This window comes from Rattus rattus, chromosome 1 (genome assembly GCF_011064425.1).
Source record: "Rattus rattus isolate New Zealand chromosome 1, Rrattus_CSIRO_v1, whole genome shotgun sequence".
NCBI lineage: Eukaryota > Metazoa > Chordata > Mammalia > Rodentia > Muridae > Rattus > Rattus rattus.
In genome coordinates, this window is record NC_046154.1 from 168,120,639 (window position 1) to 168,145,954 (window position 25,316).

At 43.0% G+C, this 25,316-nt stretch overlaps 1 protein-coding gene across 4 annotated transcripts in view; it reads right to left on the reverse strand.

Moving 5' to 3' along the window:
• Ano4 (anoctamin 4) overlaps window positions 1–25,316 on the reverse strand; it is a 398,260-nt gene that overhangs the window by 137,445 nt on the left and 235,499 nt on the right. For all 4 annotated transcript variants that reach the window (XM_032911022.1, XM_032911030.1, XM_032911017.1 and 1 more), the window contains 2 exons: window positions 18,631–18,767; window positions 15,630–15,788 (listed from right to left, as the gene is read on the reverse strand). In XM_032911022.1, coding sequence (XP_032766913.1) covers window positions 15,630–15,788; window positions 18,631–18,767 — 296 coding nt within the window. The remainder of the gene's footprint in view (window positions 1–15,629; window positions 15,789–18,630; window positions 18,768–25,316) is intronic.

The following is a 25,316-nucleotide window of genomic DNA, read 5'->3' on the forward strand; positions in this document are numbered from 1 at the left end:
GCTCTGTGATCCACACTCCTCCCTACCAGCTCTGTGATCCACACTCCTCCCTACCAGCTCTGTGACTACTCCCTACCAGCTCTGTGATCTACACTCCTCCCTACCAGCTCTGTAATCCATGCTAACCCCTACCAGCTCTGTGATCCTCACTACTGCCTACTAGATATGTGATCCACACTACCCTCTTTGAGCTCTGCAATCCACACTACTTCCTGCCAGTTCTGTGATCCACACTATCTCTTCCCAGCTCTGTGATCCTCATAAGCTATTGAACTTCTCTGTGTCTCTGTCTTCGTCAACAGCTAAAGAGGAATTAATAGAAATGCCTATTCAATCACATTATATTAAATGATATTAGTACAGGTGAGTATCTGGCAGAATATGTAATCCTTTCTTAGCTAATGATATTAACGAGGGGAAGGAAATGCTATTTTAAATAGTATGGATAAGATGTTGGATAGAGTGGTATTTAAACAGAGATCTAAAGAAAGAGTTGAAGAGGTTTGATTATATAGGGAGAAAACATTCCCAGGAATTAGAGCATAAAACAAAAAGGATAGAGGCTCCAGGGAGGGGCATAAACATGCTTGGTGTTTCAATTTATTGAGCATGAAGGGTCAAACTGTCATGGCCATGTGCATCTGCTCTGTATCCCCTGAGGTGACTACACTATTAGAACAAACCAAAACCATCAGATTCTGGAGCAAAATGGTAGATACTCATCTCTTTCTCCCTGAGATTCAGATAAGCTTCTTGGATGGAGAAAATCATAGTGAATCTAATCGGACAGTAGATAGGGGGAGGTGAAACTGCACAAGATGTTAGGGCATTTAAATAAGTCAAACCATTCAGTCTGCATACCACCCTTATGAGCCTGCCCTTATTATCTTATTGTCCCTCCCCCATCAAGTGCACAGGAGGAACAAAGACGTAAGAGAATAAGCCTGCCGAGGAAAGCGTGCGGCCCAAGTGCATGCCACTCACTGGGCTTCCAAGTTGCTTCTCCAAACGAGGACAGCTATGGCTTACATGGGTGTCCTTACTTATCCATTGGTTCTCATTGCCATTGTATAGAATGATTAGCTATAGTTTAAAATCCAGAGTATAGTACCTAGCCTAAATAGCCTGTGATACATTAATTAACTTGGGGGCGCACCTTTCAGGGCTCTTTTAACGCTGACGTGATAGGAATAAGTTCAATATGAGAGTATTCCCTTCTCCCCCCACCCCCACACTTACTAAATGCTTGGTTGGCATCTTGACACCAATAACGGGCACCAGAGTGTTTTCCGTGTGCCTGTAAACTGCTCTGTGAAGCCGATGGAAGAATATACATTCCCGGAGGGTTAAAGATCCGGGAGAAATCACTAAGCAATTTCAGCTCCTCTCTGGAGGCTGCCATCTAACCAGCTGTGTGCCACTGGGCAAATGGCTTGTGCTTTTCTGAGCTTCAGTTTTCTCTGAAAAAAGGAGGGCATAAGTCTCTAAAGATATATATTTTTTGCTTGTTATTCTTGATTCTTTTAAAGGCAACTTTGCAAGTGTAAAGCTTCTTGGTGGATTCTGATGGGATTGGCTGATGCCACTCTACTCTGTGTGCACATGTGCGCGCACACACATACACATACTCAGAGAGGGGGTAGGAGGGTGGGAGGGAGGAGGAGGGGAAGGGAGGAGGGGGGAATCTTATTGAAACTCTGTGCTGAGGGAAAGAAGCTTTGATGGTACTGTGTGATCCTAAATAATCAAAATATTCGTTCCCTGAAGAAGACATTAGCATCTGTCATAGCAAACAGCCTTTAACAGACTGTTTAACTTGGATGTCCCAAGATGCCATTCAGGTTCTGGTCTCATTTTCTCCATCCTCCCCGGATGATGTCACTTCTTCCCAATGTCATTCTGTGTCATCTGATATCTCCAAGACTCACCTCTAGACTAGATTACTTGTACAAGTTCTAGATCACCATTAGCAAAGGCTAACATAATGTCTGCTTTTGGTTGTCCCAGGAGCATGTCCAGCTCAAAATGCTTGACTAGATCCACTTCTTGAGAGAAGGCCTCCTTCTCACTGGTCTAGCATTTATCCACTTCGTGGCTCAAATTCATAATCATCTTTTTCCCATTTTTAATTCATGATGGAGTCAGTTAATCACCACATCTTATTTATTTGATAATTAAGCATATCTCGAGCATATCTACTTTTCTGTACAGACATTGCCACCAGCCTCCAAGTCACTTCCAACTTGCCTTCTTGAATCCTGCAATAGCCTTTTAGATTGGGTTCTCTCATTCTGCCCTTGTCTAAATTCTCATGGACATCAGAGATGTCTGGGAAAGCGCATTGCAATCATGGCTTCCTGGATCTATTTGGAAAATCATTAATGTGACCAGTATGTGTTATGGCCACTCTATATCTTGTACCACTTCCCTCTGTCTCTGGGTTCAGCCACACTGGATTCCTTTCTTCCTATGTCTAAACTGCTAAGCTCTGAATAGTCTCATATAGAGAGGTTCTTTGCTTGATAAATTCTTACTACTTTAGGCCTCGGGTTGTGGGGCAGGCAGACATCTACAACAGCTCCTGAGGTTCAGGTCAGCCCATGTAGAAACCCTGAACAATGGCAGTCAGCCGCTTGAGCGTGGATGGGTACTGTGAATAGAAGGATACACTCCTGTGGGTATGATGCCCACCACTTGACTGTGGGTTCACCAAAAGGGAGATCCTTCCACATTACCCTGAACTAGTCCGGTAAATCCTCACAAGAGAGTTCAGAAGTAAGAATGAGACTCCTATAGGTCTTGAAACAACATGTCTCTATGTTGTGAGAGGGCATGTGAGGACAGGAGACTGTGAGCAGCGTCTGAGACCTGAGGAAAATACCTAGCTGACAGCTTACAAGAAAATGCAGCATTTGTCCAATGACCAAAAGGAAACAAATGACCACCGAAGAGAACATTGAACTCCAGGAAGGAATGTAATCTAGCTGACATCCTCGGGATAGCAGTATAGGGACCCTGATTACAGGATGTACTTGAATTCCAGACTCCTGACCTTTGCAAACTGGGGAGTGTAAGCAAGCTGTTTCGAGATTCTAGGATTGAGATAATCTCTTCTGTGGTGATACAAAACCATCACACATTTTAGCAAATTAACGCTATAATAATGTGCGATTATATTAATGATAGAAAGTATACAGCTTTGCCCAAGTGATATTGCCAGGACCTAAGATCTTTCTAAGCAAGCACTTAGTGAGAACAACTGCTAAGTCAGTTTATGAAGAACTTGGGATTCAGATGCCTGAGAGTTTCTCCACATCATTGATTGTCTTGTTAAAACACTATTAGAAAATATTATCTTAGAAAAATATTAATCTTCTTGATATCACGAAGCTTTCAATGTGGCTAAATTTGTGGGAAATTAAGATAAACTTTCCTCCAACCGAGGGATTTCCAGTGCTGAGGGGTAAGGACAATATGTTGTCTTTCATCAAAATTGTGTTGCAACCAGTTGAGTGCAAGGCAATATAGTTTCTACGTCATCCCTGATGAGGCTCCATACCCTAGGAAACGGAGCATCAGGAGTCTGCGACAATTGATGTCTGACTAGCCGAGTTACGTCATAGTAACAAACAACCCCAGCCATCAGTGACTAGAAGTTGTGGAATTGTCAATAAGACACCATTAACCACAAACTAGAAAGATGGCTAATCCATATTTAGTTATGGCCTTAGCAAAAAGTACACCCCGATTTTGAAAACAAACTGTGTGTGCATGCAACCACATTTGGGAGAAACTATACCATCATGTTTATGGTTTTTGTTAGCACAAATAATCTCTCTACTGCTAAGAGATCACAGTTAGGATCTAGTCCATAACCCGTGTGTGTTACGTTCTCAGTGAATGTGAGTTATGAATGGCTGTGAAACAAGCAAGACCCAGAAAAGACAGAAACTGGCATCTGCCGCTACTGAGGAAGCCGTAAGTCTGGGGATGTGTTTTACGGTGCTGGAGGCAGGCTGGCCACGCTCCTGTGCTTATACCTCTTATTGCTCTAAACCACAGGATGCTACAGAATGTTTAGTATATTTTAACAAGTGCTTTTCTTTAAACTTAAAGTTATGAGAAAACTGCTAAGAGATGGGGCTTCTGTGATTTTTCATTACAGAGCTATCTAACTAATAATTATAACTCAATTCTTATTAGTTTTCCATCGGTATAATGAATATAGATAGCTAATGCTTATCTAGTTCATAAGGATATATAAATATATACAATATCACATTAATCTTTAACACACAATATATTTAAAATCATGGGGTTTACTAGTGTACCTGGGATCTGATTCTCTTTTCCCTTGGTGCACATGGAGACATAACCCTCCAGCTAGCTACATGATCTGAAGATAAATGGTGAATTCTGGGCCATGTGCTCTGAGAGAACCCGGAAGAGTCCTGTGTAACTTATACTTCCATGCTCCTGGCAAAGGTAACAGTGAAATTTCTATCTTCTCTGGTCTCTGTTAACAACACAGGTCTCTTAAGTACCTAAAGTCCACTCAATCGCCCTAAAAACCAAGAAATGACTTCCACCTGAAGCTTGGGGTAATGAAGCCTTGAGTGACACCCACGGACTTTGTATAAATCTGTGGGACTGAGTGAAGTCATAGAGAGTCAGAGATTAGGAAAGGGAACACAAGATCAACCCCAAGGATATCCTAATATTTAGACATTAAATAGAAGAGGAAGGTGACCAAGAAGGTTAAGAAAGATGCAGTGAAGCCAGGAGGCACATCAAAGAGCTCACACTGTCTCTGTGACCCAGACTGAAGGCTTTTCAAGGAGGGCATGAGTCTCTATTGGACAAAAGGAAAACATCAGGAGTGATCCATGGAGTCTTTCCCTACCTGGTCTACACAGAGGCAACTTATAAGGTATATTGAAGGGGTAATAAAATGGGGACAGGACAGTAGGTAAGTATTTCAAGGCATTTTTTCTTGAAGAGAGATGGAATCATTATATTATGTGGATATGTGAAATTTTTATTCCTCAGATACAAACATGAGGAACACAGTGGAAATGACTGGTTAGAGAGGCTGATATGAACACGAGGAGAGAGAGGAGACAATTACAGGAGAAAAGTCTTTGGGAAGTCCTATGAGAAGGGATCTGGGAGTCATGGCAAGGCTCTGGAGCTACATTCATACACAGCAGGGGGAGGCAAGGGGAAGAGTATAGGGGAGGGGCAGAAGGCTGTGTCTGATTGTGTCTATAGGCAAGGCTACGTGCAGAACTTCAGCTGAGGATGCAGAACATAAGGTAAGAAGATTAAAGAGGCCAGAGGTCAATATTGATATAATAGCAGGCTACTACGTCCCAACCCCAGCATATCCAGACTTTGGTTGCATGCTGCCTTAAAAAAAATCTACTACAGAACATTCTCTTTAAAATGACCGTCTCTTCTCCAGTACTCCAACCCACACTCACTTTAATTTTGTTCTTGCCCAATCATTTATCACCCTCTCACTCAGCATACCACCGACTTACCGTGTCTATTGACCAGTGCCACGCTTGCTTAAATGTGAGCAAGGGTGGATGGAGCCTTTGGCTTTGTTGACTGATGTCTCCTGAGTGTCTACACTCGTGCCAAGTACTGTGTATTCATTGGATAACCGAACTTAAGAAGCAGGTGAGCAAAAGAAGCAGAGGAGGAAAAAGAGGAGAAGAAAGCAGGATGAAGAGGGGGCAGGGAACGAGGGAAGGAGTAAGCTACCTAGTTATTTGGCTGTGCAGGAGGACAGGTACAATTCTGAGGGTCTCTGAGCCTCCTGGGAGCCATCCCAGGCTATGCTCATGATTTAAAGGGGAGCAGCTGACATGGTTCTGCAGCCACGTTCGCCATCCAGATATGGGCAAAGAAGGGGAGACTCAAATCGAATTTAGCCAAGACTTTTCCAGGCAACTAAGCCGAAGCACCAAAGGGATGCAGAGTTCGGGGGCTTCTTCGTGAGAATGCTTAACGGTGGCAAATGGAGCTGTGGCTAGGTAAAGAGGGACACGGAACGATGGTTTTAAAAAATGCTCGCAGTAATTAGTCATCAGGTTCATCATCATATTCAGTTTGCTCCCTAATCACCTAAAACATTTAAGCTCACACCAAGCAAGTTCCGGTCCCAAGTACTAACTCCCAGTATTGCGGGGGTCTGTTATGACTCTTGATTTCCTAAACAGGATTTATTGCATTGGTGCAGAGAAGCACCGGGTGGAAAGAAGAAGAAATAAAAAACCCACAGACGAGCATTCAGCACCTACCTGCCGATTGACTCGTTGCTTTGTTGACTAAACGCAGCTTCGCTGCGAAAGAAGGACTCAAGACCGGGAGCCTTTCGTTCATGTGGAGTTTGCACAGGGAACTTAGGATAGGGCAAACCTTCGGGCAATCAGAAGCAGGGGCGGTGCCACCAACAATTTCTATCCTTTTAGAGCTACGGTATTGTTTGTGAGTCACTGAATGAAGAAGTAGATTTCAGAAGGCCCACGGGCACTGATTAGAGGCTGAGAAACTGAATCTAGGCAGCCCAGAATAAGTACCGAAATGATTTACTGCTGTATAGTCTGAAATAATATCCTAGCTGCACCCAGGGGCCTTCGGACTGAGAGGGAGGGGCCCTCGGGGGCAACCCTAATGCATTTCTGAAACACTAACGGGTCCGGGGTCTCACCACGTCTAATTTTCTTTCCTGCCCACTGGCCTGCTAGGGTCAGGGAAATGCTGGCCGTCTGTGAAACTTTTTTTAATTTCAACATGTCTGGGAAAAAATGAGAATGGAAAACGGAACCGGAAAGCCCAGGACTCCACGGAGCGATAAACATCGTATTCCCCGGAGACCCGCAGGGTCAGAATTCCTACACGAGTGGTTTAGTCACATTATTAGCCTGAAAGAAAGCTTTGAGATGACTCTCTGTTGAAATTGTAGTCAATGGACTGGGCTTCATTTATGAAGAAACAAGGGACTAAAAATCACATATGTGGCCAGCCCTGTCACCGAAGCTTAGCTGAGCAATTTATACCTGACCTGCATTATACGACAGGGGAATGTTCAGTGCCCATAAATGATGTGTAAGTCGAGATGAAGGGATGACACAGAGACTGTGGGAAACCTGTGTGGTTTTCCTGGGATTCTCAGTCCCACTAGGAAGAGAAACACAGTCCTAAATCTCAAGCTAATTGTACAAAATCTCGTGAGTTTCCCTCTGGAATGCCAAGCCTAGGTGGTATCTATTCTTCATTTAAGACCTAGGGCATATTCTTTTAGCTTCCGAGAAACCTTATAACTCCCTTAGTGGTTTCAGGAGGGAAAGAAAAAGCCTAAACAAAACCCTTTCCAGACTATGTTATGCTTCGTCTCTTTGCTGTAGCTTTAGCTCTGTGATCGGACCACGCAGGCTACACTTTCCAACAAGGGTTCGCGGGATCAGACCACTGGTCTAGAATCTTCCTGAGTGCTCCATCAAGAGGTGGAATCTATGCCTTTCCCTTCTGAGTTGCCTCTCTCAATACAACGCAGTTAAAGAGACTGCTCTAGCGATGTGCTGCAGAAATGAACATCAACCTTGGGATTCAGCGGTCATGTGACAAGGCAGGCAGTAAGAAGCTCACACGGAAAGAAAGGAATGTATGCAATCCACTACCATGGCTGAGAGCTCAGTTGACATTAGTGCCTGGACAGCAACCACTCTAGGACCTGGTGGGACTGATCTGCAGGGATGTCTGGTGGAGCCAAGAGAAACTGCCCCTGGGCATCCCTGCCCAACGGGAGATCTGAGAGCAAAGCTAACGCCCGTGTTTCAACCCGCAAACCCTGAAGCTGCTTATTATGTGACAATAGATAACTGGGTCATTTATTCATTTTTGCAGAGGGCCTGGGATCCAACAGGTTTGAAACATGCATTCGTGAAGGACTGATACTCTTACACCGTAGGAGGCAGAAGGAGGGAAGGGAACTTTCATTCTCTGGGGCAGAGAACTTACACCTCGTCTGCCTCTACCCTTCTCTGCGAATGGCAACTTGGGGTGTTTCCTTATCCAGACGCACTGACTCCCAGCTTAGAGGATGGGGCTGAGAGAGTTCAGCTCTTGTGTATCCAAAGACAATTAACTCAGGTCGGCGTCAGAACAGAAGTGTGAGTGTCAGCAAGAACTCTGCGGGCAGCTTAGCCAGTGCACCAGGGCAGAGACTCAGAAAGAGATCCGCCATCGTCATTGCAAAGGCAGGCGCTAGCGTGCTAGAGCGTGAAGTCCTTGAGTGTTGCAGAGAAAGGGGGCCGTGCAGTCTTACGTGAAGGGACATCTCTATTCCGTCAGACGGAGAGTTTGTGGTTTATGTCGTTTGCTGCCATCCTGGCCACTACTCGGCTTTGTTAATGAGAAGCTGGGTCTGATTTCTAAGGCGCTCCTTCTCCGTGAGCCTTTTGGTCGGAGTGAGAGTCTACAGTGGGGAGCACTCAGGCGGGATGCGGGAGCAGAAAAAGAAAAGCTATTCATACACACCCCGAGGGATTCAGTTGTACAGGCAAATGTGAGGTGCAGTGCAGCTCCGGGTCTGGTAAGTGAGAACCTTCTGCCCTGAGTCAGACCCTCAGTTCTGAAGTGACATTGGACTCCCGTGACCGTGTTCAGGCTGAAGGAGCTGGGTGTGGTCTCCCTGAACTGCAGCCCTGGCCTTTCCACCAGTGCCACAGAAACTACACCAAACACTTCCTTACTGGAAGACAGAATGGCTGACGTTCCCAGATAGTTTCAACTGTAAGAGGCACGGGATGGGGGATTTCAGAAAGAAAACTTGGGGTGCATGGACAGGTAAAATAATTACAATAATTGCATACTGGAAATTAAGCAAATTACAGCAAAGGACCAGTTAGGGAGGGACTGCATCCAGGTGCGGCCACTCCAAAGGTTCTAATACAGATCGTGAACTGAATCTGTTTCTTACTCTGTGTCCTGTAAGAGTTCTCCTGTCTCCTAGATTCTAGCCAAATCCAGCTAGTTCCTCAGTCTAAGCCCTTCAGACTCCATTCAGAGTCACTGATGCTTCTTCCTACATTCATATGCCAGGGAAACACAATAATGAGGCAATCTCAAGGGCCACCTTCGAGAGTCAGGATTATGAATGAGAATTTCACCCTCTCTGCACTCAGTTTCCCCATTATCATAACGACTTGCCTGGACCTCACAAAAGAAACGTTAGTTCCTCATAATTCTGCGTGTTTCTCTATAGCTCCACCACTCCCGGACACATGGAATTATTTCATGTTTCACTCTCCACAACAGTACTGGGCATATGAGAGGTATTTGGATGAATTAATGAATGAACGAATGATTCCACTCCAAACCATCATCAGATGCCACTGACTACTCCTGAGTTAAGCCTTGCACCCTGCCCCAGTGTTACCATGTCCGCAAGTAAGACTTATCAGGCTTAACTAATGATGTTCATATTTAATTTTTCTACTTTCGTAAGAATGGTAAGCAGAAGACCAGGGATTGACAGTTGCTTTGAAGATGGAAATCTTTCCCTTTATTCATAAACAGTTGGTGTTAATTCAATGCGTATATTTTATAAAATTCTTGGCAGCTAGGCTACTAAGATGTAATTAAAATGAGGAACAAAACAATACCATTAAGGAAGGGCTTCACTGCCTTTTGGTTGCTGCAAAATGATGCTCCCATGGTGTCCAGTGACAACACAAAATGAGCTTTATCCCAAACAGTCCAGTTTCCAGCTCTGAGGGGATTTTTCAGGTCGTGTTTCTTCTTGTGGGAAGTAACTAATAGTCCGCAATACATTTTCAGATGCTCTGCTGTGACTTGGGAGAATGAATATTATTTTCCACTGAGTTGTGCTTTTTTTGGGGTGTGTTGGGAGAATACAAATGAGTCCCATGAAATTATGAATTGATTTAAGATAATCTTCTGATCAAATCAGTTCAAGGTAACTTTGTACTGGTCGCCTTGACCTGGCAATGGGAATGTTTTGATTCAACTTTTTATTCCTAAATAAACAAAAGCAGTTAAGGCCTTTAGAGCTTTAAACTGAATTCAGATGTTAAATTGGAAATCAGAGTTAGAGAAGAGGGGGAAGAACAAGCACTCATTACCACTTTGATAAAACAGCCTGAAGCAGCTGATAGGGTGAGCAACGTTGTTTCTCTAGGATAATGGCGGACAGTAGTAAGGAGACAGAGTCCTGGTAGAGAGCTGCCACTGACCAAATCTCTTATCTTCTCAGACACTACATCTTCTACTCTCCCTAAACGCAGGATAGGGACGTCAGTCCAGGAAGACACAGGGACAAGGTTAAGAATATACCGCAGACCCAGTCCCCATACGCAAGGGGTCAGAATTATATAAAGTTAGAAAAAGGAAGCAAGAATCTCCGCTCTTTAGGTGTGTCAGCTATAAGTCCTACAAATGTGTGTATCATCTATAAAATTTCAATTTCATTTATTGCTTTGTGACAGTCTTCAGTGAAAAAAAATGGTTTCATTCTCCACCAGCAGAAGATAATTGAAGAAGCATCCTGGGAAAAATCACACAAACAGGCTTTAAAGGGCCCTGATGAACTTGACCTGTGGGTCACTGACTTTAATTGTTTGCATGTTCCTCAGACACTTGGGGTTGACTCTCTTTAGAAGAGATCCCTGTTTTTGTGACTAGACTTTCTTGATGTCATTTCTGTGCCATTTTGGAGCCTGGTTGAGTGTGTTGTGGTTCTCAGGTTTGGTGACGTCTAAGTAGTGACCTGCAGCTGCCAAAGCAGCTAGGACCTGAAAATCCTTCAGTGCTCATTTCATCTCCACTTCTCCAGAGAAACATCTTTCCTGGATCACTTAGACCACGCTGTGACTCCCGTTTCATCTGATCTTCTTTACGCCCCACGCCAACAGGAGCAGCATGGTCTGTGTCTACCTCCCTTCTGAAATATTTTTGCCCATGTAATGCAGCCCTGGGTTTTCTTTCTATTTTTCTTTAGATTCCTTCTTCATTCTTGCTTTTGGCTCACCTTCATCCTTCACATTTGAAACATGTGTGTGTCCTGTGCTCCACCTTTGGGCCTCTTCTTTTTGTAGTCATTTTTTGAGGCGATCTTTTCCAAGTACACACCTCTAGCCTGGACCTCTTCTCAAATTCTGGACTCTTATCTGATGTCTCTACTGGAGTGTCACAGACTCAACAAGTATACAAAGAGATCTACTATTTCCCACATCTCTGTAAATGAAACTCCTTTATTTTGGTTTTTCGGATAAATGATGTAGCATAAGGTGGAGTCTCTCTCTCTCTCTCTCTCTCTCTCTCTCTATATATATATATATATATATATATATATATATATATATATATATGGGGAGATGTGTTTCTAGACATCTGATGCTCATAGATAGATAAATAGATAGATAGATAGATAGGGATGGATGGATAGATAGATAGATAGATAGATAGATAGATAGATAGATATCGTAGAACTCATAATGTAGGCCAGGCCAGATCAGACTGACCTTGAACTCACAAAGGTCCACTTGCCTCTCCCTCCCACTTGCTGGGATTAAAGGTGTGTGCTACCACGCCCTGCTGACTTTTTCCCAAACTATTTATTCAACCTGTTTGCATTTTGAACATCTCTGCATTTGAGCCCGATCACTATGCTTTCCAGTAATCACTTGCCAAACAACCATCTCTTCCTTAGATATTTAAAACAAGTCTTCTAGATTTGCCACCATGCTAGCCTTCCCCCAGCCTGTTCTCATCAGAGCAGGCAGCCAGGGTGAGTTCAAGGAACCCACTGTAGTCTCCTGTTGAACTGTTTTCATGGCTTCCCAGGTCACTGGGATGAAAGCTAGACTCTTACCAGCTGCTAAGCTCCAGCATCACTGGGCTTCCAGGTCCTTTTGCTGGTAAAATAGCTAACCATCTTTTGAACGGTTCTGTTTACTCTAGTTAGACCCTCAGGCTTTCCTCAATGTCCCAGATGTGTTTCTGTCTCAAAATTTTTGCCCTTGCTGTTCTGTTTGTCTGGAAGAGAGGCCTACCTTTGACAACTTCTAGATAATTCCAGGCCCCTTTCAACATATCCTTTCCTTCTCTTGCAGGCATTTCACATATTAGCTTATTTGTGCTTGGCTTGATTTTTCTGTAATCAATAACTCTTGTCTTTCTTTATTCATTGGTGAATTCCTAGGACTCAGAGCAGGGCCTGTCACAGGGTGAATGTACAACATTTGTTGGATGAATGAATCTCATCCAGATGCTTTGATTTATACAATTAGAATTATTGTATAATGGTTTGATAATAGGGGCCTTCTCTCGTGTCCCACATGACCGATGGAGCCAGGAGAGGGGAGTGTTTCATGAACACAACGGTTCCTAACACATTCTAAGGATTTCAAGGTATCCATGACTTAAGTAATAATTTAAAGGAGAAGATACATCCTTACAAGTGACAATTCAAAAACACACAGTGAAGAACCAAGAAGAAACAGAATTGATAAGAAACTTTAAATTAATAATCTGAACATAATTTTAAGATGCAAAAAGTAAATGAACTTGAGCTTACTCTTTCTTTGACAACGTTGCTATATATTGCTTCCTCTGGATTAATGTGAGATTATCGTTATTGAACATTAAAGACCCATGGTGTCAAACACTTACTTGCTAGTTAGACCTTGACAAAGGTTTAAAGATGAAATTTTTATCTGATGTCCTCACCTGTATCAAGAATGAAAGGTTTTCGCTTGTTCAATGTGTGCATATGTTTATGCATATGGATGGACATGCTCAATGTTGCTGTTCCCTCAGTCACTGTCCACTTATCTTTTGAGACAGGGTCTCCTATCGAGCTTCTAGCCCTCCACTTAGTTATTGGCTAGATTAGTTGGCCAGCAAGTTCTGGGGATAAGCCTGTCTCTGCTCCCTCAACATTGGGGTAACAGACACACAGACGTGGTCAGCTTTTTACACGACTGCAGGGGATTTGAACTCAGGTCCTCAGGCTTGCACAGCAAGCCTATTCCCCAACCCCAAAGATTCTCCAGTGTTTCTAGACACCCGATGTTTAGAGGAGAGAAGTTTCTTATGTTAAACTGAACTACAGAGACTGTCTTTATCCTTAGAAACTCAAACCTCATTCTGAAGTAGCCTTTTCATAATGCTGGATATTATGGGACAAAGATACTAATGATACTGGTCATTCATAAGATACCCTCGGTGTTAGCCATTTCAGATGTGCACGGATTCCCTTTTTCATGCTTCATTTTGTGTATTATAATGGGCTGAAGTAACTCCTGGAGGCCAAAATTACTGTTAAAATGGTTGTCTGTCTGCTACAACTGTTGGTAAAGCACTTGATTTCCAGAAGAGCACTTCTGATGATATCCAAGTCTGATACCACAACATAAATGCACATGCCACTGAGGGACATTTGACTTCAGTTACGACTTCCCAGTGCCCTCAGGCAAGCCAACCTGCAAACACCTCTTTTCTCACTGAGCTGAGGACTCCAGGATGCAGAGAGAGCAGAGCTGCTTCATTAGAGACAGGCACCACCTGCGTAGACTGTGGGCGTCAGGGCAAGACTGGAGCTGGAAGCTGCTAGGAAAATAAAGGCTCCCCAAAGAGGCCTGTCTGTCTGCTGGCAGTATAGAAAGGACTGCACGGAAAATTACCAGGAAGGAAGCTGCAATCCAGGGAAGGAAAATAGGCAACGAGAAAAAAAAAAAAAAAAAAGCGCTTAGGGTGTTTGATTTTTAAGTTTTGCTATATGGTAATAATTTTTCCACCTATTTTTTTCCCTGATACACACAGAAATGAATACCTAGCTGGGCACATATTTAAAAATTATAACAAACAAAATTAACTAGTATACTACCAAATCACACAGGCAAGACACCCATTCATGTCGTGAATACACATCCCAGCATGCTACAACTGAGCAGGCTCGACAAGCCTCAGCTGTGGGATCCACTGCTGGCAGCTGAATACCAGAGTGCAGATGCTGGAGACGCACGGAAGACTGGTGTGCAAGTTTAGTACTACTTATCTGGAAAAGGATTAGGCCTTCTGCGTTCGAATGAATAGCTCATGAAATGAGCTGTGCAGAGGAAGCCCCGGGAATGGGAAGAATCATCGTGAAGCTTAAAATACCAATATCTTTCATTAATTGCACGGAGCTCTCTCTTTTGATAGGCATCAAACTTTTTAACAAAGTCAGAAGGGACTTTCATTATTTCAGACTATGTGGATGTTATATTCTTTCTTCTCTCCCCTCTACCATATAAAAATCCTGCCATCTAGAAGTAAGGCTTTGGGACAAAGCAATGTCTTTTAAGAACGAATATAATGTGCTGTGCTCAGCGGGACCACATAGGAAAGCTTTTCAGGATCTCCACAAAGACACTGAAAAGACGACACTTAATTCAGTTTGCTGTGCCAGGTTAAAACGCAACCTGAAGGGCTTTTGAGCAAACCGGCCCCACTCTCCTGGGATAGGAACCGATTCTCCTTAGGCATCCCACCGTCTTCCCAATTTCTCGCTGGAGACGTTCCAGAAAAATGCTGCTTCCTTACAGAAAATGCTCAAGGGATGAGGTCAGTTCCAGAAAAATGCTGCTTCCTTATGGAAAATGTTCAAAGGATGAGGTCAGTCTACCAGGCCTGGGAAAGTCCCATGTCCCCTCCACCTCTCAAGATGAACACAACCAGTGTGGGCGTAAAATGCCTCAACCGCTTGATGCCTCAAAGCAATGAAAACCTGGCTGTCTGACTTCAGTGATCTATCCCTCAGCCTTGAGCGGCACAGTAGACATTCCAATTTGTCAGGATGTTTTTCTTATTGATCACATGAGCTTCACACATCGTGCAGGGGAATCTTAAGAGTTACATAACTCAGCTATCAGGGACACATATACACACTGTGCTGAATGCACATAAGCCTCCTGGGGATTATTACGAGAGTCTTGGCAGAGCCTCCTGTTTGTTTAGTTCTTCAGCAAAACTCTTCATGCAGGGAGGACAGGGTGGGAGTGGGGGTTGAAGGAAGCTAACAGTTGAGCTGGGAATCCTGTAAGAAATAATCTGAAAGTTTTTTTTAAAAACTAGAATCATTTTAAGAAATTCTATCTGAGTGGTTTCTCCCCATCCCCCACATAACCAATCTCTTCTTGTGTGCCCGGATGCCCATGTTCTTTATGGTTCTGAAAATGTAACCATGGCCTCCAGAGGGGGCTGATAGCATTCCATTCAAAGGTTTACCACACGTGAGCAGAACACTCTGTTATATACACAGAACGGCAGTGGAGTGGGATGTCAGATAAGTAATGAGAGCTTAGAACAACCCCGTTACTCAGAACAGAATACTTTGTCATGAAATCATTTGATATTTAAATACTCTAAATGGCAAGCTGTGCTCCAAAATCCCAAGAGTTGTGACATTGAACACTGAAATTGGAGAAAGTAATTAAATTGTTCTGTTAACATGCCAAGGGCTCATTTAAAAATTTGATTGTTAATGTTTATATATGTTTGTACTCATGTGTTCGCGTGCGTGTGTGTGTGCATTCCCATACAAGAAAACTGTTTACCTCTTTTTCCATCTGTAATCCTTCTGCTCTAATATTTCTTTCAAACACTTCTCTCTTTTCAGTCTGAGGGTTGGATTTTCTGTACACAAGGATGTAGTCAATTCGACATTTTCCGTCTCTAAAGTAAAGTCCATTGGATTTGTTTCGTTCTCGCACTTTCTGCGTACAAAGAGAAAGAGACCGGTTCAAGCCATTCCGGAGCCCGAGATTCAGGTGAGCAAAGTTAAAGAACTAGAACTGAATGAAATTTGGTTAAAACACAGACTTGAGTTAGAAGCTCATGTCCATAAAATGAAATATGAAAACAAGGAACAATAAAATGAAGGTGCATTATAGAAAAAGGGCAAACCATTGCAAGACATCTGAAGGTAGCAGGTGTTGACAAAGGTCTGAGGGCCGTTATAGTCTACTGATGAGAGTGAAAACTGAGACACTCACTTTGGAAACCATATTGGCATTGATCTCGTAAAAGTGAACATTTGCATAACATAAAACCCTAGAGGAACTCTTGGCAAGGCAACTTGGAGATGTAGATAAATATTTATAGCAGCATTGTTCATAACAATAAAAAACGTTAAAATGAGGATCCACTCAGGTATATATAAGAAATGGCTAAGTACAGTGTGCACTGGATATACACTCTGTTAAATACTATTATGCGACAGTGAGACTAAATGCACATGAGTTGTATTGAAAATTTTCTACAGGAAAATAACAAGCCAAAGAATACCTCATAACACAATTTTCTATTAAACGTGAAAGGAAATAAATTTCTATTTCTACATTACATGTAGTAAGAACACAGGGAGGACGGTGGCCTGGAAGGGTCAAAAGCTGCATCTCAGGTAGCTGCAATAGGCCTAGCAATATTCTTGTTCTGTTTTTCTCATGATTATTTGCCCACACTAAAAACAAAACAAAACAAAAAAAACGAAAACTATTTTAAAGACTGGGTGTGATAATGCCCAGTGCTTGGGAGGCACAGACAGGGAGATCTCTGTGAATTCAAAGCTAGTCTGGTCTACATGGCAAGTTCTAGGCCACTCAGGGCTACACAGACTCTGTCTCAAGAAAGAGATAGAGGTAGAGAGAGAGAGGTAGAGAGAGAGAGATAGAAGTAGATAGATAGATAGAGACAGACAGACAGACAGACAGACAGACTCACATACCCACACATAGAAAAGAAAACTATTTTACCTTGTTATCTTTTCATACATGTGTCAATACAAGCATAGAGGATGCTTAAGACAAAACAGTGCACATCCTTCCATTTGCATGTACTCTGATATTCATTTTCCATTGCATTAAAAAGCAATAACAAGTTAGCAATGCCGATTAGGCATATAACTTGAAAAGTGTCTTTCTCATTCATAGATTGGATGATAGTTTGAGATGTTCTTTTTGTTATTAAGCTTGCAACTTCTACAAAACTCATACTCATTATTTTATAACAATCAAGAAAGAGGATGAATGAATTGGCTTTTCACCCAGGCTCCTTAGACGGTAGGGCCAGCCCTAAAGGAGAGCATTGAGTCTGGACTGCTCCAGCTGGGGCCAAGTGTCTCAGGCTAATAGATTTCTGAACTGAGTCTGCAAATCCAGCCAAGTGGAAATGGGATGCCTGTCTTCTCTTGACCATAGAATACATCACCTTTCAAAAACCCCATACAGACGGAAAACGTGTGAGCCTTCCACATGCTAGAATCCCATCCATTCTCAAGCACCATGCATGCAACTTCACCCCCAAAACAGCCTGGGTCAGGAGGAATGGAAGGCCTTCGTCCCATGATACAGCATGGACAACTTCAGTTGGTAACCACTGTTAGACTCTCGCTTTACAAGACCCTTGGGAGCCAACCTGGAGATGCTCCTATTAACAACGATTTACCAGATAGGGAAAGCAGCACCTGTCTTTCATAGCAGAGCATTGTATTAAGGTAGGGATACAGTTCAGTGACGGGGTGTTGCTTAGGATCATGGGGCCCTGGGTTCAATTCTGAATGCTGTACTCAATAGAACAACAAAACAACCACCACCACCACAACAACAACAACCACAACCACAACAGCAGCAAGGCTTTTCTCAAGAGTACCAGGAAGAAACCTGGCTCTGACTGAGCAGTTCTACCTGTGGCACAGCCCTGACCTTTGTGAAACCATTTCTCTGGAAGAGAAATAAATTAGTTGCCTTTTGAGGTCCTTTCAATGACCCTTCATGAAGCTATTGTACAAAGTGTTTAGAGATGATGAACAACTGATTTTTTTTTTCTTAAAGAAAAATGGGTGAGGTGGGGGATAGACTGTGTTATTTGTGGGAGAGGCCTGTGAAGCTTGGTAGATGTTACTAATTTCCACTCTTTCATCGTGTAACTGTCTGGAAGAGTAACGGTGTTAGGAGGATGTCGTCAATGACTGACTTTACCTCTGTGTATGTCATTTCTCTGTGGCGTGTACTCAAAGGAAACTTTAAACCTCATTGAGCCTAAACGATAGTGAACATCCCACAAAATACCGTTTCTCCCCTGGAATGGCACATGACCAGATGGATCTATGTACAACCACAAGGAAGCCTCCCATTGACAGAGGCAAGTACGAACTCAGAGAGACCTCAGATGACACCATGGTCTGAAAAACCAGTGCGTTTTACATAGCATGTTTGCGTGATCAGGGGTTTCTACTGGGAAGTTCATCTTTGTCAAGTGTCTTTTTATTAGTTAGGGACACCTAGACTGCATTAAAAAATGAAGGGAATTCATGAAAGTCTTCCTCTGCATACATTAAATGTCTCTATATGGGAGACAGAAAGTGCTTGATTAACTTTTCAGTTCTGAGCACGTGTCTATTTCAGATTTTCGAAATGTGCTATGACCACCTAGCTGCACAGACCTCTGACCCCTGCCTCTGCTTCCCAGGAACCTGCAGTTTGATGGGATTTGATTCTGAATGGTCTGCTGGGATGCCACACAGAATCCATTACGTCGGGAAGTCATGCAAACTCTTACCTCTCCCCCTGCTTCCAGTCTGCTGGTGTCCTCCGACGTACTGGTCAGATTTCCAGGATGAAGGAGAGAATCATCGTCTTTGCACGGGCTGTTGACAGCCTCTAGTTCATCAAAAAAGATGTTGACATCCTTGGCCACTAGAAGCAAAGCACATACATTAAAGTCGACTAAGAAGCTGGCCTGGACACCAGTGCAGTGAGAGGAGGCATCTCCCTCTGGCTTCCCATGCACACCCTTCAACGACACCCTGAGTGACGGGTGCGTCCCCTCTTAAGAGGAAAAAATGTCAGATGTAAAACCTGTTTGACCAAATGGGTGGCATTAGGTAAGACAATGGAGGTAAAACACCTTCACGTCACAAACATAATTTGTCTTCTAGAATAACAAGAGGTGATTTTTTTCAGATGCCTTTCTATAACTGTTTAAAGAAAGGCCCTTTCATTTAAAACTCCCGAGGATTCATTCTCTAGGTTGGAAGGTGAGCTGTGCTTTTTTAGTGCTATATTTTCTCACTTAAGAGCCATACCCATTGACAAGGCAATGCATAAAAGTGCCACTTGCCTGGCTTAGTGACCTTTATTTCTTCCTGTATCATCTCTCTAGTAAATTTAAGAATGCAGCATGCAGTGAGGTTTCCTGCTTTCCTTCTTTCTCTAGTGATGAATGGAAAGGAATAACTCATTCAGAAGCTCCCCCTGTAGACTATTTATGTTAATGACCCAAGAATACACAAAGAACTATATGTCAGCATTCTAGGGGGAGACCAGGAAGTTCAAATACACCTTGCAGCACACCACAAAGAAAAGCTGAGTGCCACCGGAGGAGTGGACATCCAGGACTCTTATTCACCACCTCAAATTATAGCACCAATATAATGTTGTTTTTGTTTTTTTTTTTTTATTTTGATGCTTTAAAAGTGGTGTATAATTTGCCAGAAGTTGCTGCATAAAATGATTCATGGGAGACTGGATTTGAATATCCATTCTTTCATTCATAAATGTTTTAGACAAGCTCACATGGTGTGTCAAGGGTTCAGGTGTGTTGGGCATATTCTGGTGACTAAGAGTGATGTGGTTCTTTGCCTTTATGGAAAAAGGAAAGAGACTAAATAAACGCAAACAACGACTAGTTAAAAAAGAAAGAAAGAAAGAAAGAACAGAGAAAAAGAGATAATCTATGTATTCGGGGTGTCCTGATTCTAAAACTGTAGCCAAGCATGTGGCTTTATACAGCTCATTCGTCATTTCCAGTCTTTCTCTTATAAAACAAAATGGATAGGAACTAGGGATAAAGATAACGTTCATGGCTCATTGAGATAGGCTCAATCAATACCGACCTATGAGGTTGACCCCATGAATATGTTCCTTTGCACCAATAAAGGCTGCCAGGTGTGTTTATATAAAGGATCGTAAATGGAGGACTCTTCCTGCATTACGTGAAATCCCACGGCAGTCAGAATCAGAGAGAGGAAGTGGAAAGTGCTTTGCTGCTGGTTTTGAAGACAAAGGCCAGGACCGTGGACCACAGCAAGCAGGTGGCCTCTAGAAGACAGAAACACTAACAATGCAGACTCCAGCAGGAGTGCAGGTACCGTCACCTTGGTTTCCGGTTCTGACTTCTACAGCCTCGGATCACAGATGTGTTATTTGAAGATACCAAGCATGTGGTAATTAGCATATCAGTGCTGACAAATGTAATCACCATTGGCATTTAGACTACAGAGAAGAAAACATCATAGTCCTTTCATGGAGCCGGGCTCAAAGGCTGAAGAGGCTAAGTTTTTTAAACACGCAACATGTGCAGTGTTTCATAGACAGATTGTCTGGCCACCCTGGGTAGAGAAGCTCCCCCTTCTGTAAGCACATTCTTCCCACTATTTATTTCTTTCCCAGCACTGAACACAGTCTGGAATTACCTCCTTTATTCATGTTTATGTATGTATTAGTAATTTACCTTATCAAAATTCAAGTTCCACAGGGTAGAGACCCCGCTGTTATTTACAGATCTACTGAGAACCTGACACCGAGTCAGTCCTCAAGACACGCTTGTTAAATGATGTGATGGGGACTGTTAGGTGGTGTGGGTTGTGGTCTAGTGACATATAAGAATATCCTAGGACCCCATTCAGGACTTTTATGTATAAGCCGGCACTTCACAGCTTCAAGTAGACAGTGATTAAATAGCAGGAAGTTACCAATTAGGTTTGAGTGATAGGACAAAATGTGTTTTAACAAAGTCCCAGGCCTGCTGGCTATTTCAAACACATGGTTGGATGAATCTGTTTCCTAGAGCTGGAAATCTCTTAGACTTCTTACCGTTCTTTGGATATTGAAGACCTGTGTCTTAAAGGCTTGCTTTCTTAGCTTCTCCTGTTAGGAAATTACAGAAACTTTAATATGCTGGACCCAGCAGGAGGTGTTCTAGTCACAGGGAACCTTTTGTCTGTTTTTTAAATTCTAGCCAAGAGTCCAGAGAGGCCTTACTCTGCCATCCACTCCCTGTTAGGAATGGACTGCCTTAGCACAGGGCCAAAAGCAATAGGGCCAGCCACCCGTGTATTGAAGCCTTCAAAACCATGAGCCCGAACAACCCTTTTCTGTCTGTAAGTTGATTGCCTTGGGTATTGCATTAAGTCCACTCTGGATTCTCCCAGATGACCCATGTGAAGAGAGGGAGAGGGAAAAGGAGAGGGGGGGGACCCAGTGCAGCAGCCAGGAGGGCCAAAGAGTAGACAAAAGGGGCAGGCAACCAAAATGGTTGAATTCTATAGCGAAGGGCAGCTGGGGGAAGGGCAGCCCAGCCCCTGGGCTGGAGAAGTCTAGGGTAGGGGTGGGGTATGCCAGTGATGGGGGGGCCCTTGTAACAACAGGTAGGGATGGAGGGATGGCAAGGAGATGCTGGCACCCAGGTCGGCTTTGGTACCTTAAATAGACACCTGGGCCATTTATCTAAGACCTCACACTACCCAAAATGTACGTGGATGATAAACTGATCATTCACCTTTAAGCTTAGACTCCTATACAGTCACAACCATGGGCACAATTCATCCAAATTGCTTGTGAGGAAGCAGCGGTGGGCCTTAGTTACCACGGAGTCTTCAAACACATTTGAGAATTCACACTTAGAGGCGGTCATTTTCCCATTCTCTTTCATTTTCCTTTTTTTTTTTCTTCAGGTATCACTGGCTGATTTTGGTCAAATTTACAGTCAGAGTTGAGAGTTAAATGAAAGATAGTAAAAAAATATTTGGAAATCCAAAAATGGTCTGAGTAAAGGTGCAGCTAAAATGGATGTCCTTGCTAAGGACATGAAGGCTGCCAAGAAGACGCTAAGAGTAGTGCACTGGATGACAGGAAAGACGCGTGGAGGCAGTTTCAGACACTGGCTTCTGATACAGTGGCCAAGAAGATTAAATAGGAAATAGGCATGTTGCTAGGATGGTGACCAGGAGAGATGAGAAATGTCGGTTGTCCACTGGAGATTCTCAGACACTGAAGCCAGCATTTTATCAGTACAAAAAGGCAAAATGGGCACAATCAAAATGGAGAGATCGCTTGGAGGAATTGATCGGCATGGTGCATTCGTTTGTCTCTTGTTATTACAATCAAATATCTGTCAAAAATTGACTTGGGGGAAGGAAGACTTGTTTTAGATGGCCTCTCATGGGGAGGGGAGCACAAGGCCAGGACTCCAGTCTCTGTGTGAGGATTATGGTCACACTTCCGAGACAAACAGGAAGCAATGAGAGGTTAATGCTGTTCTGTTTCCTTTTCTTGTTTAGTCTGAGCCACTGACCAATGAATGACCCCGGATTCACATTGAGGTGAGTCCTTCTCTGGAGAGGCTGTCACAGACACCCTCTGTGGTGGATGGTACCTGCCTGCTGTTCACTCAGTAGTCATCTCTGTTGAGCATATAGGACAAAGGAATTGGCATGCTCTGTCATTCTAGATCTTGGAGTGAATGTCCAATGAAGAACAGGGGACTACTTAATACTGTAGTATTAAGGTGGAGAAATCCGACTCTACATTAAGGCTTCAAGTTTTTGCCTCTGATGGAGACAGCTAATGAGGAAGGAAGGGAAGCCCCTCACCCTCACTGTTGATGCTCAACAGGAATTAGTGACTGGAAGTCACCATGGGGACGCTGCCAGTGTAATGCACAGACAAGTTGATATGCTTTAGAAATCCAATTTTTGGGGAAAAAAAAAGGACTATATGAGTTTAGTCATCTTTATCACTTGCCAAATACGCCATAGCTTTAGCAGATATTAAAATTCTTATCAGAGTATGTGCAGCTAAGCATATCATCAATCGAGCACTGGGCCAGGTACATGCTCCAAAGACAAAGAGGTGGGCAGAGGGGTCTCTGTGGCTCCTGCTCCTGATGTCTTAACTACAGAGCAGATTTTAGGAATAAAGATCTATATTCCTGTATACAAACTTACATTATCTCCTTAAGGAGAAAAATAAGCCTTAAGTTACAAAGTTAACCACTCTTTTAAAAAACAATCTATTTTTTTGGATGAGTATTTTAAGTACGTACTAAGCTCAGATACCTCACTAGGCTAGGGATCAGGGCTGAGGCACTGGATGTCGTGGTTGAGCATTCTTTCCCTTAGAGAGCTCAGTGTCCACCCCAAGTGGGGGCAAGGTTCCTCTCACGGCCTGAACTTCACAGAGATAATGTTTATTTGCATGAGATTGTGTGAGAATGGATTTCATCGCCTCCCTTAAATGTTTTTCTGAAATAGAAAATATTTGATACTTATCCACATAGTAGAATTCTGTTATTAGGCTCATTAAGTGTGGAGGAGAGCCAAAATGCTCGCGGGAATCAATTAAAAGTAACAAAGAGGGACGGCGCGTCTGAGGGTTGCATGTGATCCAAGTCAGGGATCGGCACCATAGCCAAACTGAGTGAGAGTTGTGTCAACAGACCTGGGCAGCAGGGAGAGAGGGGCTGGGTGCATTCAGTCTGTTTGGGGAGCAAGGGAGACACGGAGCTGAGTTTCTATCACAGATACTAGTACTCACCTCAAAACTAAGGCTTAGAAACAGAGCATCAGAGACTCTCACACAACTGAGCAGGAGTAAAGGGCTTCAAGTTGCCTGGGAGAAACACCAGCTAAAGGGTCTGAGTCAAACATCCCAGGTAGCACACAAAGAAAAAAAATACCTTTATAGATTTATTATGTATACAGCATTCTGTCTGCATGTATGTCTGCAGGACAGAAGAGGGCACCAGATCCCATTACAGATGGTTGTGAGTCACCACATGGTTGCTGGGAATTGAGCTTAGGACGTCTGGAAGAGCAGTCAGTGCTCCTAACCTCTGAGCTATCTCTCCAGCCCCACAAAAAAGAAATCTTAAATGGTTGCTCCCTTCTGTCTCAATGCAGGACAGGGACCGAGAAGAGAAATCAGAGGTCCGGGGTTATCTTGATCCCCTCATAGGGTGGACCAAGGTGTCTATTTGTGACAACAAAACTATCGACTCCACTTGCTACATATTTATAATTATTTCATTTATTTCACTAGGGAATTTCATCTGGGGTGTTGGGCGTTTGCGATGACTAGTTCTCTAAAGAGAAGAGATCGCAAACGTACTGCAAGGATAATAATCAGATTAACTAATTATGAGTTAAGAGCCACGTGTTTGTTGAACCGGCATTGAGTGTTAGGCAGTAGAGGCATACGTGGAAAGCCTTTACTCAGGTAAGAGGGTGGCATGAGGAGACAGCGTTATAAAAGCAATGAAGGAAAGTGAAACACTAAATGTATTTGAGAAATAGTCTAAAAGGAAGTAGGGGGGTTGTTTAAAAAAATCAAAGAACTTAATTCATTATCCTTTAACTTTCCAAATGCATCAGGATAACCTCATGTTGCCACTGCGGGGCATGAGTGCTTTAATCTTAGTACTTTGTGTTGGAGACAAAACAAGGTGAAATTATAGGTCACAGAGGAAGACCGGAGAGGCCTCTGCAGCATAATCCCGATGTCTACGTTTGTTCTGCAGAGTGCCAGTTCACTAGGCTATTTTTGTCATAAATTGCAGATTATTACATCTGAAACACCAAATTCTAAAAGCACTGCACACCAACCCTCAAAGCACCACTAGGGAGCATAAAAAAAAAGACACTTCTAGAAGCAGTTCAGCATATATAAAAGAAAAAGGATGGTTTATGTCTCAATTCTAACACCAAGCTGTTTATAATAAATCGATTTTTATGTCCACACTGAGTCTTCTGTCCTGTAGAAACCAAACTGACATAGGAGCTAGTAAACAGGAGATGCTCCATATCCATATTAAAAATTTAGAAACCAGTTAGTCATTAGAGCCTATCAATAGTTATACACATATATATGTTCTCTGGGAATTTTATATGCGTTTTACATATTCACACCCTAATTCCTCCCAGATCTCCCTTCTTCCCCATTCACTTAATTTGTGTCTTCGTTTATTTTTTTTTTCTAACCAGCTAAGTCCAATTTGTTCTGCCCATAAATTCTTGGCTGTGTGCCTTCCACTGGAGCACAGTTGATAGACCAGAGGCTACAATCTTAGAGAAAACTGAGTCTTCCTTTCTCTCCGCTGCGAACAGTTGCCAACAGCTTTTTAGCAGTGGGCAAGACTTTTATGCTGACCACCTCTTTCTCTCCATGCCGGAAAAAAGTTATTTCTCT